The sequence below is a fragment of the Eutrema salsugineum genome, unplaced genomic scaffold (genome assembly GCF_000478725.1).
Source record: "Eutrema salsugineum unplaced genomic scaffold, Eutsalg1_0 scaffold_3, whole genome shotgun sequence".
Lineage (NCBI taxonomy): Eukaryota > Viridiplantae > Streptophyta > Magnoliopsida > Brassicales > Brassicaceae > Eutrema > Eutrema salsugineum.
The window spans coordinates 1455898-1474356 of NW_006256756.1; the positions used below are offsets into that span (position 1 = coordinate 1455898).

Consider the following 18459-nt stretch of genomic DNA (forward strand, 5'->3'; position numbering starts at 1 on the left):
GTGGCGATTACTGATTACAATGTGATCGATGAAAATGAAAACATCATTACTTAGGTAGATTATTGACAATACAATTCCCTAACCAAAATGTAAAGTTGTGATGTGCTTCAAGTCTTTACTCTTTAGGCAAATTTTTATTGGAAATATAAGGCTCTATATAGTTATTTTCAAACCGCAGATGGAGTCAAATTTGCACAGTACATAAATTTCAAAACCAAGAAGACTCACTTGAATTGAGAGTTTCAAAAATTGAAAGTTCATACATATCTCCATTTATCCAGAACCAGTACACAATTGGTTGCATTTGTTTTTTCAAGAATTGGAAAAAATAATACTTTTCTTTTATTGAGTCGTTGACAAAGAAGGATTAGATAAATGTCTTTCAAAAATAGCAAATTTGAGAAGGAAGAAAATAAAACAGAGAGAATTTAAAATAAAAAAATCAAGAATCCGTGGAAATAGGTCATTAGTTAACGCATTATGAGGAAACTTTGGTTACAAAAACTCCAAAGTTGACATCATTTTCTCTCTCTCATCTCTCCACTCTACATCAGTCTCCACCATTGATCTACATATGGATGTGATCTTCGAGACTCAGAGAGGCTCAACGTTCTCCATTGAAGTGGGTTACTTTGATACGGTTCTAGAGATCAAACAGAAGATCGAGAAGTATCAACGTATCCCTGTGTCCAAACAAACCCTTTTCTTCCAAGGCAATGTTCTTCAAGACGATCTTGACATCGAACAATGTCAGATTCTCCACAACTCTCGTCTCCAGCTCTTCATCTCTTCTCCCGGTGACAATAACGACCAAAACCGCATCAACCAAGTGTTCAAAACAGAGCAACAATCTCCACCGCAAAACACAACAGAACAGATCATCACCGGTCATAGAGATTCGACTGTGACGATGGCTGTGAGCAACAACAACAACAACAATCCAAAGAAGCTGAGAGTAATGGTGCTCCCGAAATGCGGGACAAGGAAGATTCCTGTGGAAGTGAACGCGAGTGATAACGTTGGAGAGCTGAGGAAAGAGCTGGCTAAGATTCAACAGAGGTTTCAGGTAAGTCTGCCTCAAGAAGGTTATTTCTTTATATACAAACAGAATGTAATGGATGATGACCGGTCATTCCGGTGGCACCGTGTTGATCACGGCGATACTATTGAGATTTTCAATGGAAGTGTTTCCGGTGGCTCTTAACATGCAACAGTGTTTTTATATTGAAGAATATATTATCGACCTAATTGTATTTCAATACATTGTTCAAACCTAATAAACAAGCCCTTAATCTAAGGGAGAAAGAGCATATGTTTTTAAGTAGATATCAATCTTTGTTGACACTAAAAAGGAAAAAAAACTTTGTTTATGTCAAGTGAACACACTTCCAAACACATTTTGGGCATCTATGTACTCAATTGTACTGTAAATCACTCAGATGAAAGAAGAAAAAAAAAACCCTAATGGAAGCTGAATCTTAATAACGATGGCTTATATTGGTGTGTATTTCTTCAAATTAGTCCTCTCAACATCGGATTCAACGAGAAACTTCTGGTTTTAATCAACAGTAGATCAATGTTTCTCTATCAAACGAGGCAGAACAACCTAAGAAAAATGGCAAAACTGGAAACTTCAATAACAAGTTCCCATTAAAAACCTAATCGAAAAGAAACGACGAAGAATCACCATATCGTCTGTTCAGAAAGATGAATCAAGCTAGAGACTTCTGAATCAATTCACTACTTGGGGACGAACAGAGGCGGGTCAACTTTTTCGGGTAAATGGGTCGGATCTATTATTTATTACGCTGCGTTTTCAAACGAGTTTGTTCTTCTTCGAAGAGGCTTTCATTAACTTAAGAGACACGTAACAATAAGGTAAATATTAGGGCAGGCCCAAACCAAAAACCCATTTTGTACGTGGATTTAAACGAGATTACGGATACATCACCTTCCCTCTCTCTCTCGCTCTCTCTCTTTTTCTTTCTTCTTCATCAGTCTGACTCTCTGTTGATCTTGAGACACCATGGATACATTTATGGAAGTGTTCGTCGACACTAGTACTGGCGTAACGTTCTCAATTGAATTGGGTTACTTTGATACAGTGTTAGATATCAAAAGGAAGATCGAGAAATCTCAAAGGATCCCTGTCTCCTACCAAAACCTTGTCTTCCAAGGCGAGTTTCTTACTCACGACGATTTTTTAGCCAAAGTATACAATATCGTCGACAAATCTCGTCTCCAACTCTTACTCGTCATCCCTGATGATCACAACAACAGCCAAGTTCTTCAGCAAGCAGAGCCATCTCCAGTTCCGTCAGCGTCTTTTGAAGATTGGCTTCACGAAAAGAATCAAGATTCAACGTCTTTTGAAGATTGGCTTCACGAAAAGAATCAAGATTCGAGTGTGACGATGATGGCCGAGAGCAGAAAGGATCAAGTTCTGCATTCTCCAGCAACGTCAAAAGAAACTGATGGTTTTTTGAATCAAGATTGGCCTGAGAAATCTCAAGTATCGTCGTCAAAGTCCAGCAATCAAAGGTTTGAGACATCTCCTCTGCCAAACTCATTTACAGAACTCATGTTGAGTGAGGATCAGCCTTTCATAACCGGAGAGATGACGAGCAACTTTCAAGATTTGTCGGGGAGAGACAAGAGCAATAATCAAAGGGAGCCATCTCCTCTGCGAAACTCATTTGGAGACCTCATGTTCGGTGAGGATCAGCCTTTATCAACCGAACATTTCACTAACATCCAAAGTTACAGCCCTGCAGATACAACGGAAGAGATGATTAAAGACAAGAGTAGTCAAGTGTTTCAAACGGAGCAATCTCCACTACCGTCAAACTCAACAGAAGAGAGGATCAACAACACTCAAGAGAGCAATGAGAAATCGACCAAAGAGGTCATTAACATTCCAGATTCGCCTGTGAATGTGAGGAGGAGCGCAAGAAAACCGCCGCAGAAGCTGAGTGTAGTGATATTTCCATATTCCCCTGAGGATAAACCTGTGAGGAAGTTTACGGTGGAGGTGAACGCGAGTGCGAAAGTTGAAGTACTGAGGAAAGTGCTGGAGAGGAATCAACAGAGGTTTCAGTTGAATCTGCCTGAAGAAGGGTATTTCTTTATACACAACCAGGTAGTGTTGGAAGATGATAAGTCATTCCGCTCAAACGGTGTTGCTCACGGTGATTCAATCGAGATTTTTCCAGGACATGTTACCAACGACGACCGTCCAGATGACAGAAGAATTCGTATGGTGGGTCGCTAATGGAGCTTAGCTCTGTGTTCAGTCTCCTCTTTCCTTATAGCTTCTTCTCAGACTTTCTTCAAAGTTATTCTCTTTCTTTTTTTTGGGTCCTCCAAAGTTCGCTTTTTTCGTTTCACAGTTTTCTGCAAATATGACTAAGACATATGTAATTACCGATATGAGCTGAAAGAAGAGAAACTCGTTGTTGTATAATCACCTCCTGTGCAAAAAAAAGTTGATCAAGCTTCACTCTTTAACCTGTGTGTTTCCACAGTGACATTTTTTGAATGGCATTATATGAGGATCAAGAGTATAAAGATGAAATGATTTGCGTCAAATATCAAATCTTTGTTGACAAAAAATGGCAATAGACACTAACGTTAGCTTGAGCAAACACAATCAGCACAAAAACAGGGCAGAGAGAGAGATATAGAGATGCAGAATTAACAGTTTCTGGTTAAAGATAAACGAACGAAGAAATTCGCCTGAGATATAGAGATGAATCAAGCTAGTTCAGAATCGAACGCGAATTGAAAATTGGGGAAGAAGAGAAACCGGGGCAAGTTCTCGGGTCATATCGACGGTTAAGATTCTTCAACTTAAGTAAGAATACATATCGACGGTTAAGATTCTTCAACTTAAGTAAACACATAAGAAAAAAGGTGAATATGGGCCAGGCCCAAACGAGGTCCATTTGGCTCTGTGAAGAAAGGAAGATTGAAACCAAAATTATGAGAAAACCTTCGTTACAAATCATCGCTTCCTCTATTTCTCTCTCTCTCTTGATTCTCTTCTTCTTCTTCTTCACGAGTCTCCACCACCATTGATACAATTATGAAGCTTTTCTTCAAGACTCCGAGAGGCTTAGAATTCTCCATTGAAGTAGATCCTTGGGATACAGTGTTAGTGATGAAACAAAAGATCGAAATGACTCAAGGTATCCCTGTTTCCAAACAACTCATTTTCTTCAAAAGCAAGCTTCTTCTTAAAGACGATCAAACTCTCCAACAACGTGGGATCGTCGAAAAATCTCGTTTCGAGTTCTTATTCACTCGTTTTTATAGACCTTATCAAAACATCTATCGAGCGTTTCAACGAACAACGCAATCTTCACTACCATCAAACTCAATCCGACTACCATCAAACTCAATAATCCGACCGATCTTGAACATTCAAGATTCGCCTACGACAATGATTACCAATCATCAAGACGCGAATGTGATGTTGAGGAGAAACAATGATCAAGTGCTTCATAATCAGAATGAGCAATCTCCACTACCATCAAATTCACTTGAAGAGTTCTTTTTGGCAGCCAAAGCGATCAGTAACATCCAAGATTCGTCTGTGATGCAAATGCTTCATCAAATCGAGCAATCTTCAAATTCAATCCAAGGTAGCAACATTGCAAGTCATTGGCCTGTGACGACGACGTCAATGAGTCAGATGATCAGTAACATTCAAGATTCGACTTTGATGGACAATCATCAAGTGCTTCCTCAAATCGGTCAATCTTCTTCAGTAACGTCAATTTCGATTGGAGGTGTCATTTACGATGAGGACCATCCTTTGACAATTGAAAATTTCAGTAACATTCGAAGTTATTGGCCTGAAGAGTCACCAGGGAGCAACACCAATCAAGTACTGTTTCAAACGGAGCAATCTCCACCGTCAAACTCAACAGGACAGAGGATCAACGATCAAGATTTGCCTGTGAGGGTTGGAAGTAGCAACCAAGTGGTTCAGACGGGGCAATCTCAGCCGTCAAACTCAATCAAAGAGGTCATTAACATTCCAGATTCGCCTGTGAGGAGGAAGATGAGAGTAATGATGTTGCCATATTCACGTGAGAATAAACCTGTGAGGAAGTTTGCATTGGAGGTGAACGCGAGTGAGAAAGTTGAAGTACTGAGGAGAGAGCTGGAGAAGATTCAGCAACTAAATCTGCCTGAAGAAGGATATATCTTTATACACAAACAGAGAATAATGGATGATGACCAGTCATTCATCAGGAACGGTGTTGCTCAAGGAGATACAATTGAGATTTTTCCCGGTTCTATCAACACATGAACCCATGACGGCTCTATAGACACAAGATTTTTCACTAACTCTGTGCAGTCGTCTCCTCTTTGCCATGTAGCTTTTCAGTCTTTCTTTTTCTTTTTTTGTCCAAATTAAGTTTGCTTTTTTTTTTTGGTTTCACAGCTTTCACAAAATATACTAAGACATATGTAATTACCTACATGAGTGGAAGAAGAGAGAGTTGTTGTTGTTGATGAACACTTTAAGCTCTGTGTTCGATCGGATGGTCTAAATGACATTTTTGAAAATTTCCCTATGATCTGGCATTGAGTGAAGTATGAAGAAAAACTATAGTTTTAGGGTTTTTCATAGATTCTCATGATCAAGACGTTCTACTTAAACAAACCCATGCGAAATTGCTCTTATAAGTGTAACATAGGACATGCATCAAAGCTAACACTCTCAAGCAATCTTAAGCAAAAGATATCAGTTGCTCTTATATGATCAATATTTCCAATAGCCTTACATTTTTTTTTTGACAACAATAGCCTTACATTACATGAAGTTTTTTTTTTTTTTTTTTTTGCACATAATCAAGACTTTATTTTCCAGTTGTTACTATTGTTGTAACTTGTAATGTAATAGGAGTACCTAACTGCAACAAAAGTTTTTTTTTACAATGAAATGCTTCAAATCTTAGGAGTTTGAACTGGTGAAGAATATAAAATTGGAGAAAAAAAACAGAGAGTTGAAAATAAGCAGAATGCTTCTATTCTTGGCTAGCTTTCACCACCGCACGCGCCACGAGTAATTTAGTTCAAAAAATTAGTAGATAATGGATATTAAATTATTGCATTTGTACAGAATTATTGCGTTGGTATTGAGTTATTGCATATGTGTTGGGTTAATTAGTGACTATATTGTATTAATACTTTATTTTCCAGAAAATATATTATCAAGAACGTGTATCTCGTGCAACCACAAACGAAGTACTTTGTTTTTTGAAGACTTAAGTAGTTATCTACACAATGTGTGATATATAGTATAAATCAAGATAAGCTTAATATATAATACAATATGTTAATCCAAATTTATAGTATGAAAAGAACAGATAATACAACTATACAAGGCACAATAACCTCCAGGATTCTGACTTAGTCGAGAGGAAGGTTATTGACCTTGCGGTATACGTGGTCCCCGTAGGTGATGGGCTTAAACTTGGGAGCCTCGTCGTCGAGTTTTGTCAAAGGTCTAATGACTTTATCATAAGTAGGCTTCAAGAGAACAGCCCAAGACATCCTCGTCTTCTCCTTGTCCATGGTCGTTCTATGCAACACGTTCTTGTACTTTCCGTTGCTCATTCTCTGTAATATCATCCAACATATTATAATCATATAGAATATATACACAAGTCATGTATATTCTTAATTGGAATGAAACTGACCAAGATGGGATCGCCGATAAGGAACACGATGGCGTAAGGTTTATATTCGACGTCGAACCATTGGTCGTCCTTGAAGACCTGAAGTCCTGGAATCTCATTTGGGACAAGAATTGTCAAACCGTGGATATCAGTGTGAGGTTGTAGTCCTAGGACTAAACCTGGTTTTGGACATGGTGGATAATGGTTTATCTTCATCGTATAAACCGCTGTATCGCCACCTCCAAAACCTTCTTTGATCAAGGCCTCACGATCTAACCCTAATCCCTCAGATAACCAACCTAAGATCTTCTCCACTAGCTTTTTCACGTGCCTTGCGTACTCCTCATTCACCTCCCTGGATGCATTGACCCAAATATTGATAAGTTAATTAGTTAGTTATGAGAAATCGATGATTAATAATTGAGGTCTATCCGCTTCATTATTTGTTTGTGTTTAACATTTGTATTTACTGTGTATTTTCTTAAGAAGACACTCAACCTTAACTAGTTTAATTATTTTCTCTCTTTTTGTTAACTGTAAACACAAAGACCAAACACAAGCGCATGAAAATATTTTAATTCCTTTATAATTTATAATTAAGATGATTTGGATTTTTACCGTATTTTCTAATGAGACTATAAGAGTAGTTATATAATTTCACGTTTGAGGGAATCTATATATGATCTAAGGACAACTTCAATATTGACTGTTTTTTTTTTATAAATATTGTTGTAAACGCAAATGTAACAAAATTAAATGTCAAAATGCATCTGGTATGTAATATTGTACCTGTAATGTGGAGGATTTTTGGGCCAGTATCTGTAATCGATCCAGGAAGGTGGCGATATATTGTGGAAGAGATGGTCGGATCGATCGGCTCCATCTTGTGTATCTTCTTTGTGGCTATTTGTCGCGTATCCTTGGATATCTTTGGAGTTTGCTGGCTTCGCGACGGCTTCTTTCTCTTTCTCTGGAAGCTCAAAGAATTGTCTCCCAACCTTCTGTAGCCTCCGTAAAAGTTCCTCCGGGATCTCGTGATTCACTACCTGAAAAACTCCCCACTCTTGGCTCGCCTTCACCACGGCACGTGCCATTAGCTCCTCGTTGGTTTGGCTTAGATCGACGATAGGGATTGGTCCTGTGGATACGATTTGGTCTCTCTCAACGTCCATGACTCTTAATTTGCTCACTTCTTCTTCTGATTTGCTTCGTTGGAGAGGGTATACACGTTGAAAAAGAGAAGATGAGATAGGTATTTTAAACAGTGGAAGGTGGTGTGGTTGGTGATGACTAAATTAGTTGCCACGCTTTTTGATATTCCAGTGTTACTTACTGTCAAACTCGAATTTTTTATTTTGAACGTTTCTATCAATTAATACAATAATGCATGCAAGCATGAGGTACATTACATACATGTAAAGTTATAGCCAATCAAACAATTAGAGAATTTTCTAATTGTTAATTTATTTGTTCAATAATGCATGAGGTACATCAATTATTACGATGTATGGGGATTTTCAATCATTCTGAAAAACTTTTCTAACAAAATATGGAAACAATCCCTATTTTCGTAAAGGAATATTTCTGAGGCTATCCATCCCGACGAGGCATATTGAGTTTGCAGTGAATGTAGTAGTCTTCAAAAGTTAAAGACTCAAACTTGGGAGGGTTTCTCGTCTCCGGTTAGGTCCGGCAATGGCCCGAGTCATAATAAATGTTATTTTTAAAACCAACGATTTTGATTTTGTTTTTATATTTGTATATTTTCCCATTTACAAAAAAATATATAAAAACTTTGGATTTTTTTTTTTTTTAAATTACGAACGGCAACCAATAATAAGGCTTTTTTTGCGTAACTGGAGATATATAATAATGTACAAGAGTGGAAAAAATGTAAAGTGAAGATGTGCCCACTAACGTATTTTCAAAACCAATAAAGACTCACTTGCCTCAAGAGTTTCAAAGATTGAACATTCATTTACTCTTTCGTAACACCATTCATGTAAAACCCTCACTAATTTACCAGCCTCAATTGTCACACAAACAAAAAAACTAACCTATGATTTTCTACTATTTAATGATCGTGCTCGGTTAACCTTCGGACTTTGCTTCAAAGCTCGTCTTTTTGCGATTCTTGGACGCATTGCTCGTCCCAAAAGTAAGGGAACTTCAACCTCGCAGCTGTATGTGGCATAAACCAGTCATCGTAGGTAAAGCTGTTAAAAAAAAAAAGAGAAGCAATTTCTGTGTGATTAGTAAAAGGACACAGACACATATATGAAAGCAAGTTCTTGGAAAAAGATGTTACATACACTTTAATTGGCGGCCGAGATATAATAACCAACACCTGCAGGTCCTCATGACCGGTGTTCTTGACCTGTAAGAACCGTAATAGATGATTGTCATTGTTAGCTAATTTCATTTGATATCCCAAAAAAGAGTTGTTAGCAAAAGAGGGCAAAAGAAAAAGCAATCTTTCTCTGATTTATATGGACATACAATGAATGTGAAAAAGGTAGGTGTTGTGTTTCAATAATTGTCTGCAAGTCTATCATAGGACATGCATCAAATCTAACACTGTCAAGCAATCTCAAGCAAAAGATATCAGTTGCTCTTATTTGTTCAATGTTACTTAAAATAACATCTGTGCATGCGGAAATGGATTGATTTACAATCTATGGAAACCGTAACAAACTTGGGATTCCAAAGTCTAAGACTCTAAGACATACCTGATGAGCATCATTGATTGGAATGTGAAGTGTACTGTTGGCAAAGATTGGAAATTCAATTGGTTTTCCGGGGAAATTTCCATGTGTTTCAGCGACATAGAGAGTACCACTTCCCTTTAAGACAACAAAAACCTCTTCACAAGAATGCCTGTGAATGGGTGTCTCTGAACCCGGAGCAAATGTTTGCATCCATATTTCAACCTGAAAAAAAAAAACCGAAACGAACCGGTGTTAGAGTTACCTAGTGCTTAACGTGTGAGCAAGATCGCCAACATCAAGAATCCAACCATGAAAGAAATGAACAACAACAAAAAATGAATCATGTGTGCTTGGTTAAAGATTCATGTACCACAGATAAGAGACGAGCGGATACTAATGTGCATAGTTTTAAAACCGATATCTCTTTGAATATTACCTCTTTCATTCCGTGCAATACGGACCCAGCAATAGTCATGTGGGAAAGACCTGGTCTTCCATAGTTATCCTGAGGAAGTTCACTTACATTCCTCACGATTGGCAAGCCTGGATTCACCAGAGAACCAGCAACAACATCAGAATTTCTCAATGTATCTAAAGCTATAGATCGATGAAGTTGCTGCGAAATCTGTACCATATCAGCAACTCAAAGTTCACTACAAAGCATTCGGAAACACTTCCAAAAAATAAAACCACAGGTTATTGGAAGTAAATTTGGTATATCGAGAAATGAGGGTTCTTCGATCCTAATCAATCGCAAGTTCAACACATTTAGGTCCATCTGATTCTAGAAAAACGATTTCAGAGCATAATCTCTAATAGGTCGTAAATCGAAGCAATCTTATGGAGAGTAGGGGAAGAGAAACGCGAGACTCACCATTGATCGGGCAAGGAGCTCCTAGAGTAGCTTCAAAGAAGTTAAACAGAATAAGCGCGCCGGAGAAGACGGCTGCGATCGAAGATGACGATGAGGAACTGACGGAGAGCAGGATCATTTTCTCGATGCTTCGTTTAACAAAATTTTTTTTTTTAAGAGCACTCTCCGAACTTATTAATGATAAATACTTCGAAATAGGTCCCCGTATCTTTAACTATTTCTACATAAAACCGAATACTAATAAAATGTTCAGATATTACTATTATTCGTCTCCGATGTTCCGTTGGAGACTAATTCAAATGTTTTCAATAATTTGATTCAAGAAAACCAATAGAATAAGGTTCTAACACTAATTCACAATCAACAATGTATGGGTTTTATAGGAATATTTCAGATAGTAATGGGGTGATTTAGAAATATAAGAAAATATGGGGGCAGAGAGTCAATAAACCGGATAAAACATTTCAAGAGAGAGAGAGAGAGTGTGATGAGGATTCTCCTGTAAAAAAAACCTTACCCGCTCCTCTAAAACCCTCATCTTCTCCGATTATCTTCCCTCATCGCCGGTGAGATTTCACTGTCAATTTCAATCACACGATGATCCATTTCTTCTTCTTCCTTTGAGTTTCATACTTTCTGCTGTTTGCTTCTAATTAGGCTTCTGTTATTCGGATTGTTACTGTTCATACCTCTGAAAATCAATGATGATTTCTGGGGAAATTGTTTGAATTTTAGTATTCCAGAAATTTTCCTGAGTAATTATCCCGAACAGGTTTCTGGGTTACTCCGAATTGATATGATTTTCTCGTTAATAATCGTCAATTTGTGCTCTTCCGATTTTGCAGGTACAAATCGGGGAAAAGAATGAAGATTAGGTTCTGTAGCGGCTTCACGAAACCTGGGTTTTTGCTAGTTCACTTTGAGCCACCATCTTTTTTCTCCGTTAAATCACGGTCACTCTTCGATTCCACTTATGGCAACTTGTGCAACCACAAGAAGAGACCTGGAATCGGTCTAAGAGCCCAATGCGCTATTGCAAATCGGAGATTTACTTCGCGTTCCGTTGATTCGCCGAGAAGGGAAAGGTCTCGTTCTTCTTCGGGAAGGGATAAGGATAAAGGGAGAGATTCTCAGTCTTTGTATAGTCGTCCGAGTTTGTTAGAGATGAACAAGGAGAAAGCTGCTAATCGAGCTAGGGTTTATGAATTCTTGCGTGGGATTGGGATTGTTCCTGATGAGCTTGATGGGCTTGAACTCCCTGTAACAGCTGATGTGATGAAAGAGCGTGTAGGTTTTCTTCACAAGTTAGGGCTTACCGTCGAAGATATCAACAATTACCCTCTTGTGCTTGGTTGTAGCGTGAAGAAGAACATGGTCCCTGTGCTAGATTATCTCGGGAAACTAGGTGTGAAGAAATCGACCTTCACCGAGTTTCTTAGAAGATACCCGCAGGTTCTTCACTCTAGTGTTGTTATAGATCTTGCACCGGTGGTCAAGTATCTCCAAGGACTTGATATTAAACCCAGCGATGTACCTCGTGTGCTTGAGAGGTACCCAGAAGTTTTAGGCTTTAAGCTGGAAGGGACTATGAGCACATCGGTCGCTTATTTGGTCGGTATAGGTGTAGCTAGGAGAGAGATTGGAGGTATTTTGACTCGATACCCGGAGATCTTGGGAATGCGCGTAGCTCGAGTAATTAAGCCTCTTGTGGAGTATCTTGAAGGTCTTGGTATTCCGAAACTGGCTGTAGCTAGGTTGATTGAGAAACGGCCTCACATTCTCGGGTTTGAATTGGATGAAACGGTGAAACGAAACGTGCAAACACTGCAAGATTTCAATGTCAGAGAAACATGTCTTCCTTCTATAATTGCACAGTATCCTGAAATCATAGGAATCGACCTGAAACCTAAGCTTGAGACGCAAAGGAAGCTGCTTTGTTCAGCCATCGATCTAAATCCAGAGGATCTCGGCTCGTTGGTCGAGAGAATGCCGCAGTTTGTTAGCCTCAGTGAGTCACCTATGCTAAAGCACATTGCTTTCCTCAAGGAGTGGGGATTTTCTATCGATCAAACGAGGGAAATGGTGATCGGGTGTCCTCAGGTTCTAGCTTTGAACCTCGGAATAATGAAGCTCAGCTTTGAATACTTCCAAAAGGAAATGAGAAGACCTCTTCAAGATCTTGTGGATTTTCCCGCGTTCTTTACCTATGGGCTCGAGTCCACGGTTAAGCCGAGGCAGAAGAAGATATCCAAGAAGGGAATCAAATGCTCGTTGGCTTGGATGCTTAACTGCTCCGACGAGAAATTCGAACAGAGAATGAGCTACGACACGATAGATATTGAAGAGGTAGAATCTGATCCATCTTCTTTTGACATGAGTACGTTGATGCAACCTGAAAGAGAGGAGGAATCTGATTCCGAGTACGAGGAAGAAGAAGATGATGAGGACGAGGAGTTTGCGTAACCGTAGAAATCGAAGCAATGCACAAAATGGTCCAAATGCTAACAATGCAGGCAAATGAATCGAAGTAAAAGTTTTGGAAAGATGATTGCTTTGAATTCGAACAGATTCTCTGTCGTTGTACTTGTAACGAATTCTTTGTTCAAGTTGATAGCAGAACAAATGTACCAGAATGTAATGTTATTACCCATAATTACCAAACTACCCTCAGGGGCAAATCAGTAATATTGACTTACCAGCACCAACCCTCCTCTTGTCACAAAGAAAGAAGCTCACGATCAATTTTGTTCGGCTCCTCCTCCTTCTTAGCCACGCACTTCCTTTCTTCTCACAGTGCCTCTCTCTCTTTCTCTATCTCTGCAACACTCTTAATTCAACAATATTCTTCGATCCCTCTCTCTCCTCGATTCTCTTTCGATCGTTCTTTCCCGCGGTTTCGCTTCCACCGTTCGCCGTTTCCGGTCAGTTTACGCTCCGTGTTTTTTTTTTTCTGGTTAAACGATCAGGATATTGATTTTATCCCGATTCGATGTAGTTCTTTAATTGCATTTCAATTGAGCTGCTAATCACCTCTTGGGATTGATAAATCTTTATGTGTTTCCCTGAATTACGTTTGATTTCTTCTGGATTTAATTAGGACTTTTGGCCGATTGTATCTGTGATTTCTATAAGCTGCTACTGGAATTTCAATCGTATCCGCACGTTTGCATAATCTCAGAGCTTCTCCAATTCATGTTTCTACCTTCTTTGCTGTTTATCGAGTCTGTCATAAACCAATCGTTTTTTTTGTTTTTGGTCATAAATCTCAGGAAGTTATTGCTTGATGGTTCAGAATCAAGAAGAAATGAATGAGTGTATTGCTGATCTCAATGGTGGCAAATTGGGAACTTGGTCAGTGTCACCAACTCAAGAGAAAGGAAGAAAGAACAAGAGAAAGTTAGCTGATCCTTCTCAACAGAATGCTGCTTCCTTGACTGAATTCCCTCGATATGAGTTACATTCATTGAGATCTCAAAACCCTTTGTGTGAAAATGACTCGATCGTGCAGATGAAAGCGGAGGAGTCTGAATCCCTTGGATGGGATGATCCGTTTGCATGTCATCTCGAACAACTATTATCATCAAATCTGCTCACTTTATTCCGTAGTGCAATGAATCAGATTGTGGAGTGTGGGTACAGAGAAGATGTTGTTCTCAAAGCTATTTCAGGCAGTAGGCTCTACTGTGGAGGAAATGATCTCGTGTCAAACATTGTCAATGATACATTGAGTTTTTTGAAGAGTGGTAAAAAAGTCTCTGGTTTGAGAGACTATGTGTTTGAGGATTTACAACAGCTTGTCGAGTATACGTTGGTAGAGAAGATAAGTCTTGTTAGGGAGGTTAGGCCATCGCTTTCAATAGTCGAAGCAATGTGGAGGCTGTTGATGTGTGACTTGAATGTTTTGCAAGCATTTGAGGTGGAAGGAGATGGATTAGAGGGCGCTTCAGTTTTCAATCCGAATAAAGCATCGATATCTTCAGGTGCTGAGTGCAATCCTCCAAAATCCAGTGACTCAGAGAACCAGAAGCCCCCAGTGTCCAATGCTCAAAGCAATCAGAGTGAGCCAGTCAAATTTGGGAACTTCCCGAATTTATCCAACTCCAAAAATTCTCATGCTAGTGGAGCAACACCAGGAAAAGAGGTATTTTCTGTTACCACTGCTTCTGGTGAAGGCAATAAAAGTACAAACCTGACTTCTGTTTCTGATGAAAAATTAGTACCTTGTCGAAAAGGCCGAACCAAAAAAGACATGGCCATGCTCCGGCAGAAATCATGTGTGGAGAAGATTAGAACTTATAGCAAAGGCGGTGGCTATAAGACGGCAAAGTTTGCGTCAGTAGGCGGTTTCCTTGTGGAGAAAAGAGGCAAATCACCTTCTGATTTGGTGTCTGTGCAGGCAAGAAACTCTTCATCAAAGATAACAGCAGAGGTTGTGAAAGTTCCTTTACCCGAGAGTAACAGCACTCTCTTAACTAGTAACAGTACTAAGTCAGATTCGCCTGCGGTGGATGTGAAGGGTTATGTTACTGCCTTACCTGCTATTAATGCTCCAGCACCATTAGCTTCAGAAAAGAAGTCCGGTTCTGAGTCTGAAGAAAAGGCTTCTGTGTCTACAAAGCCTGCACCTGATTACTATGCTGCGATCCCGTATGATGCATCTCTGGGGATATATCTTCCCCGGAATAAAAGAGATGAATTGATACTAAAGCTAGTTCCTCGGATGAAAGATCTGCATAAGGAACTGCAGGTTTGGACTGACTGGGCTAATCAAAAAGTAAAGCAGGCAACTAGTAGACTACTAAAGGACCAACCAGAACTTAAGGCACTACGGAAAGAGAAAGAAGAGGCAGAAGAGTTCAGAAAAGAGAAGCAGTTATTGGAAGAGAGCAGTATGAAAAGGCGTTCTGATTTGGAGCTTACCTTGAATAATAAGACCAAAGAGCTCGAACAGACGAATAACTTAGCTCGCAGGCTCGAGCTGGAGCAATCTCTGCTAAAGAAAGAGAGGGAAGCTGCTAATATATGGGCTGCCGAGTCCGCTGAGAGCTGTATCGAAGCAAAGGAGAGAGTGCAAAGATTGTTGAAGAATACTCAGTCCTGGGAAGGGCAAAAGGTTTTGTTGCAGGAAGAGCTAAAGAGACAAAGGGACAAGGTGGCAGAGCTACAGCAAGAAGTTGCCAAGGCCAAAAATCGCCAAAACCGAATTGAGGTTAGCTCCTTTTGTAGACAAAAAGCCTTTGCACGTTTTAGGTCTTGTCGTCTTCGGAGCTGTATTATATTGTATGATTACTGTAACATATCCTTTCCTCTACAATTCGTTTTTTCAGGTAACCATTTCATTCTTTTGCCCAATACATTCATATTCATGGTATTATCAATGGAGTTAGAGAAACTGGAGGGAAAAAATATGTTTACATCGAGAGTTATTCTATACACATTGTACCGTGTTCTTTTAGTACAATAGTTGTTGATTAGAAATGATGTCTCTGATTGACAATGCAGTCGGTATGAGAAAGACTTTGGTTTTAAGTGCAGAAGTTATAATTAATAACTAATGTAACTAAGTTGCAGGCTACTTGGAAACAAGAAAAGGAAGCGAAGGGGAAACTAGCTGCTCAAGCGGCTGCGTTAAAGAAAGAGAGAGTGAAACTGGAAGAACTCGGAAAAGCAGAGGAAGAGCGGATCAAAACAAAAGCAGAGAATGACGTGAAATACTACATGGAGAACATCAAAAGACTCGAGAGTGAAATCTCAAAGCTGAAACTCAAATCAGACTGCTTGAAGATAGCTGCGTTGAAGAAAGGCATTGATGGAAGCAATGATGGTAACAAGAGCGGCATGACTGATACCACCACCACAAAGGCAAACCAGATGGCAGCAGCAAACGCGTGGGAGAATAAATTCGGGACAGAGACGAAAATCAAAAGGGAGAGAGAATGTGTCATGTGTTTGTCTGAAGAGATGAGTGTGATTTTCTTGCCTTGTGCCCATCAGGTTCTTTGCTCTAAATGCAACCAGCTTCACGAGAAGGAAGCCATGGAAGATTGTCCGTCTTGTCGAGCCAAAATCCAGAGGAGGATTCAGGCTCGTTTTGCTCGCGGGTAAAGCTTTTTCTCCGCTCGGATTTCAAATCATTGTGGCAATGAAGGTTTTGCTTTGTTTTTCTTTCTCTTTGAACTGCTCTTATTACATCAATGGCAGCTAAAATATACACATCTTGTAAAGAGTAACTTTACATTTGCCCATTTATATTCCCCTCAATAATAAATGGAAGAAGCTCCATTGACTTTATTTTATCTCCATTTCTATCAACATCGTTGATAAATGATTATTAATTCGAACTCAACTCAGAAACAAGGAAGAATATTACTCTCTGAAGTTCTTTGAAAACCTTTACAGGCGTGTTCTATGAAAATCGCTTAATTTTACTTCTGTAAGACTTGACTTTTCTTTTTTTGTTAGTCTGATTGCATTATGTCAGTTGTAAATTGATTTGCTTCATCCCTATTGTTAAGTCTGACTTACCTTCTTATTTTTGCTTATATAGTCTTTTAGTTTGGTTCGTAGACTTGTTTGTAAAAACTGCTCCTACTGCATATTGTTTCATTTTAAGAGATGTTGAAGTTTATTTTTGTATACATTTAAAATGAAACATCTTGTAAAAACTGCTCATTATGTATATTGTTTCATTTAAAAACAGATGTTTCATTTTAAATGATTGGATTGTCTGTTTCACGTCGGTTAACTTCTAATTTTACTATTAGACTTGCATTTTAGCTGGTCACTCCTAGTCTTGGCCATATCAAACTCTATATGGCCATTGTTGCTTTCAGATATGACTTCGATACGTAAATTTAGAGTTTGATAGTACTCTTATGTGTTTAGAGGCTTTAGCCGTTTTTTTTTTGGTTAAAATATAAAATTTATTACTTCACAGAATTAAAAATATCTACAACTTGGCTAATGGGCCAAGCAGGGAAAGCATTAAAAATAGAGAGCACAAAGAAGCTGAAATTTTTGAGAAAAAGCAAAGCTAGAAGTTTAGGTAACCAAAAAACAGAGCATGAGCGAGAGGTAGAAGATCCTCTGTTGCTTCCGGCGTTGGGGAAGCAAAACCTTTTTTTTTTGGTATAATCATTATAGAGATTATGAGTAACACAACCACATACATGACGCTTTTTATCATCACTACGTGTGGATGAATCAACCTTTTAATTAATAAATTCTCATTATCAAAATACGCAAATGGTTGAAATATAATGCATGGTTCACTAGTCTCCAAGGCATATGAATATATGATGAGCAATTATCTTAGTTTCTAGGTCATGATTGTTGACAATTGATAATGGATATATACTAAACCATTGAATGTAATTGTCCGACCATGATGAAATATACGTTTTTAAACATAAGAGTAATATCACACTTGCACATGCAGTTAGAAAAACTGTTTTAGTTGAAAATTCGCTAGACTATCCCAACTCAATAATTAATCATTTTGAAAATATATTGTTGTGATCATAATAACTGCTATATATAAATTAGTTGACCGGATTTTTCATCATGTAAAGGTAATCAGTAGAATCCCGTATTTTTTCTAGTTATGTGAAAGTGTTGAAGCATAATGAAAAAAACACTAGATGGAGTGAAAATGACTAGTCAAAGAGCATCACTAACATTCATCTCATTAGCTCTCTATCAACCATCGTCATCATCATTAACATCAACATCATCATCAAAGATCTCTTACTTTTTGTTTTTGTTTTTGTTTTTTTTTCATGAAATTTGGTGAGCACATCGGTGCAATGTGATCATGACGACTGAGAAGATATAAACACACAACAAAACAGGTGTGCAAATAAATTCTCTTTTGGTGGGACCATAATTTTGGAGACTAAGAACATTTTATTCTTTGGCTTTGATCACTTGGAATTTTCTCTGCTGGCTTCCTTACACAAGTAGAGATCCACTCATAACCTAATTCGATGTAGTAATGTAGTATCATATGATATTTAAACAAACCCAAAATTTTGCTACCTAACATTTAACAAATCAAAGGATAAAAAATAATTTTTTTATTCCTATATATGCTACTAGACAACACATAAAACCCCAACTTTTTATGAATACCAAAACACTAAACTCTGTGCTATGAGCCTATGAATATTATCGTTCATCGGTTATG

At 38.5% G+C, this 18459-nt stretch overlaps 5 protein-coding genes and 1 pseudogene across 5 annotated transcripts; 4 read left to right on the forward strand and 2 right to left on the reverse strand.

The window, feature by feature from the left end:
- Positions 1-480: 480 nt before the first annotated feature.
- Positions 481-1204, forward strand: LOC18015304 (annotated as a pseudogene).
- An 822-nt stretch (positions 1205-2026) lies between these two features.
- Positions 2027-3271, forward strand: LOC18015305 (ubiquitin domain-containing protein 7SL RNA2). Its single transcript, XM_006396459.2, has one exon. It carries the CDS (start codon positions 2027-2029, stop codon positions 3269-3271), a length of 1245 nt encoding a protein of 414 aa, XP_006396522.2.
- A 3080-nt stretch (positions 3272-6351) lies between these two features.
- Positions 6352-7955, reverse strand: LOC18015307 (flavonol synthase/flavanone 3-hydroxylase). The gene is made up of 3 exons (XM_006396461.2): positions 7482-7955; positions 6714-7047; positions 6352-6633 (listed from the first exon to the last, which is right to left on the reverse strand). The coding sequence occupies exons 1-3, from the start codon at positions 7862-7864 to the stop codon at positions 6424-6426; spliced, it is 927 nt and encodes a 308-aa protein (XP_006396524.1). The 5' UTR covers positions 7865-7955; the 3' UTR covers positions 6352-6423.
- A 662-nt stretch (positions 7956-8617) lies between these two features.
- Positions 8618-10419, reverse strand: LOC18015301 (auxin-binding protein 1). Its single transcript, XM_006396462.2, has 5 exons — positions 10275-10419; positions 9837-9943; positions 9422-9622; positions 9005-9069; positions 8618-8908 (listed from the first exon to the last, which is right to left on the reverse strand). The coding sequence occupies exons 1-5, from the start codon at positions 10390-10392 to the stop codon at positions 8803-8805; spliced, it is 597 nt and encodes a 198-aa protein (XP_006396525.1). The 5' UTR covers positions 10393-10419; the 3' UTR covers positions 8618-8802.
- A 334-nt stretch (positions 10420-10753) lies between these two features.
- On the forward strand, positions 10754-12966 carry LOC18015302 (transcription termination factor MTERF4, chloroplastic). The gene is made up of 2 exons (XM_006396463.2): positions 10754-10840; positions 11120-12966. Exon 2 carries the CDS (start codon positions 11139-11141, stop codon positions 12735-12737), a length of 1599 nt encoding a protein of 532 aa, XP_006396526.1. The 5' UTR covers positions 10754-10840; positions 11120-11138; the 3' UTR covers positions 12738-12966.
- Positions 12967-13026: 60 nt separating this feature from the next.
- Positions 13027-16565, forward strand: LOC18015303 (putative E3 ubiquitin-protein ligase RF298). Its single transcript, XM_006396464.2, has 3 exons — positions 13027-13195; positions 13544-15483; positions 15846-16565. Exons 2-3 carry the CDS (start codon positions 13558-13560, stop codon positions 16377-16379), a joined length of 2460 nt encoding a protein of 819 aa, XP_006396527.1. The 5' UTR covers positions 13027-13195; positions 13544-13557; the 3' UTR covers positions 16380-16565.
- The last annotated feature ends 1894 nt before the right edge of the window (positions 16566-18459 follow it).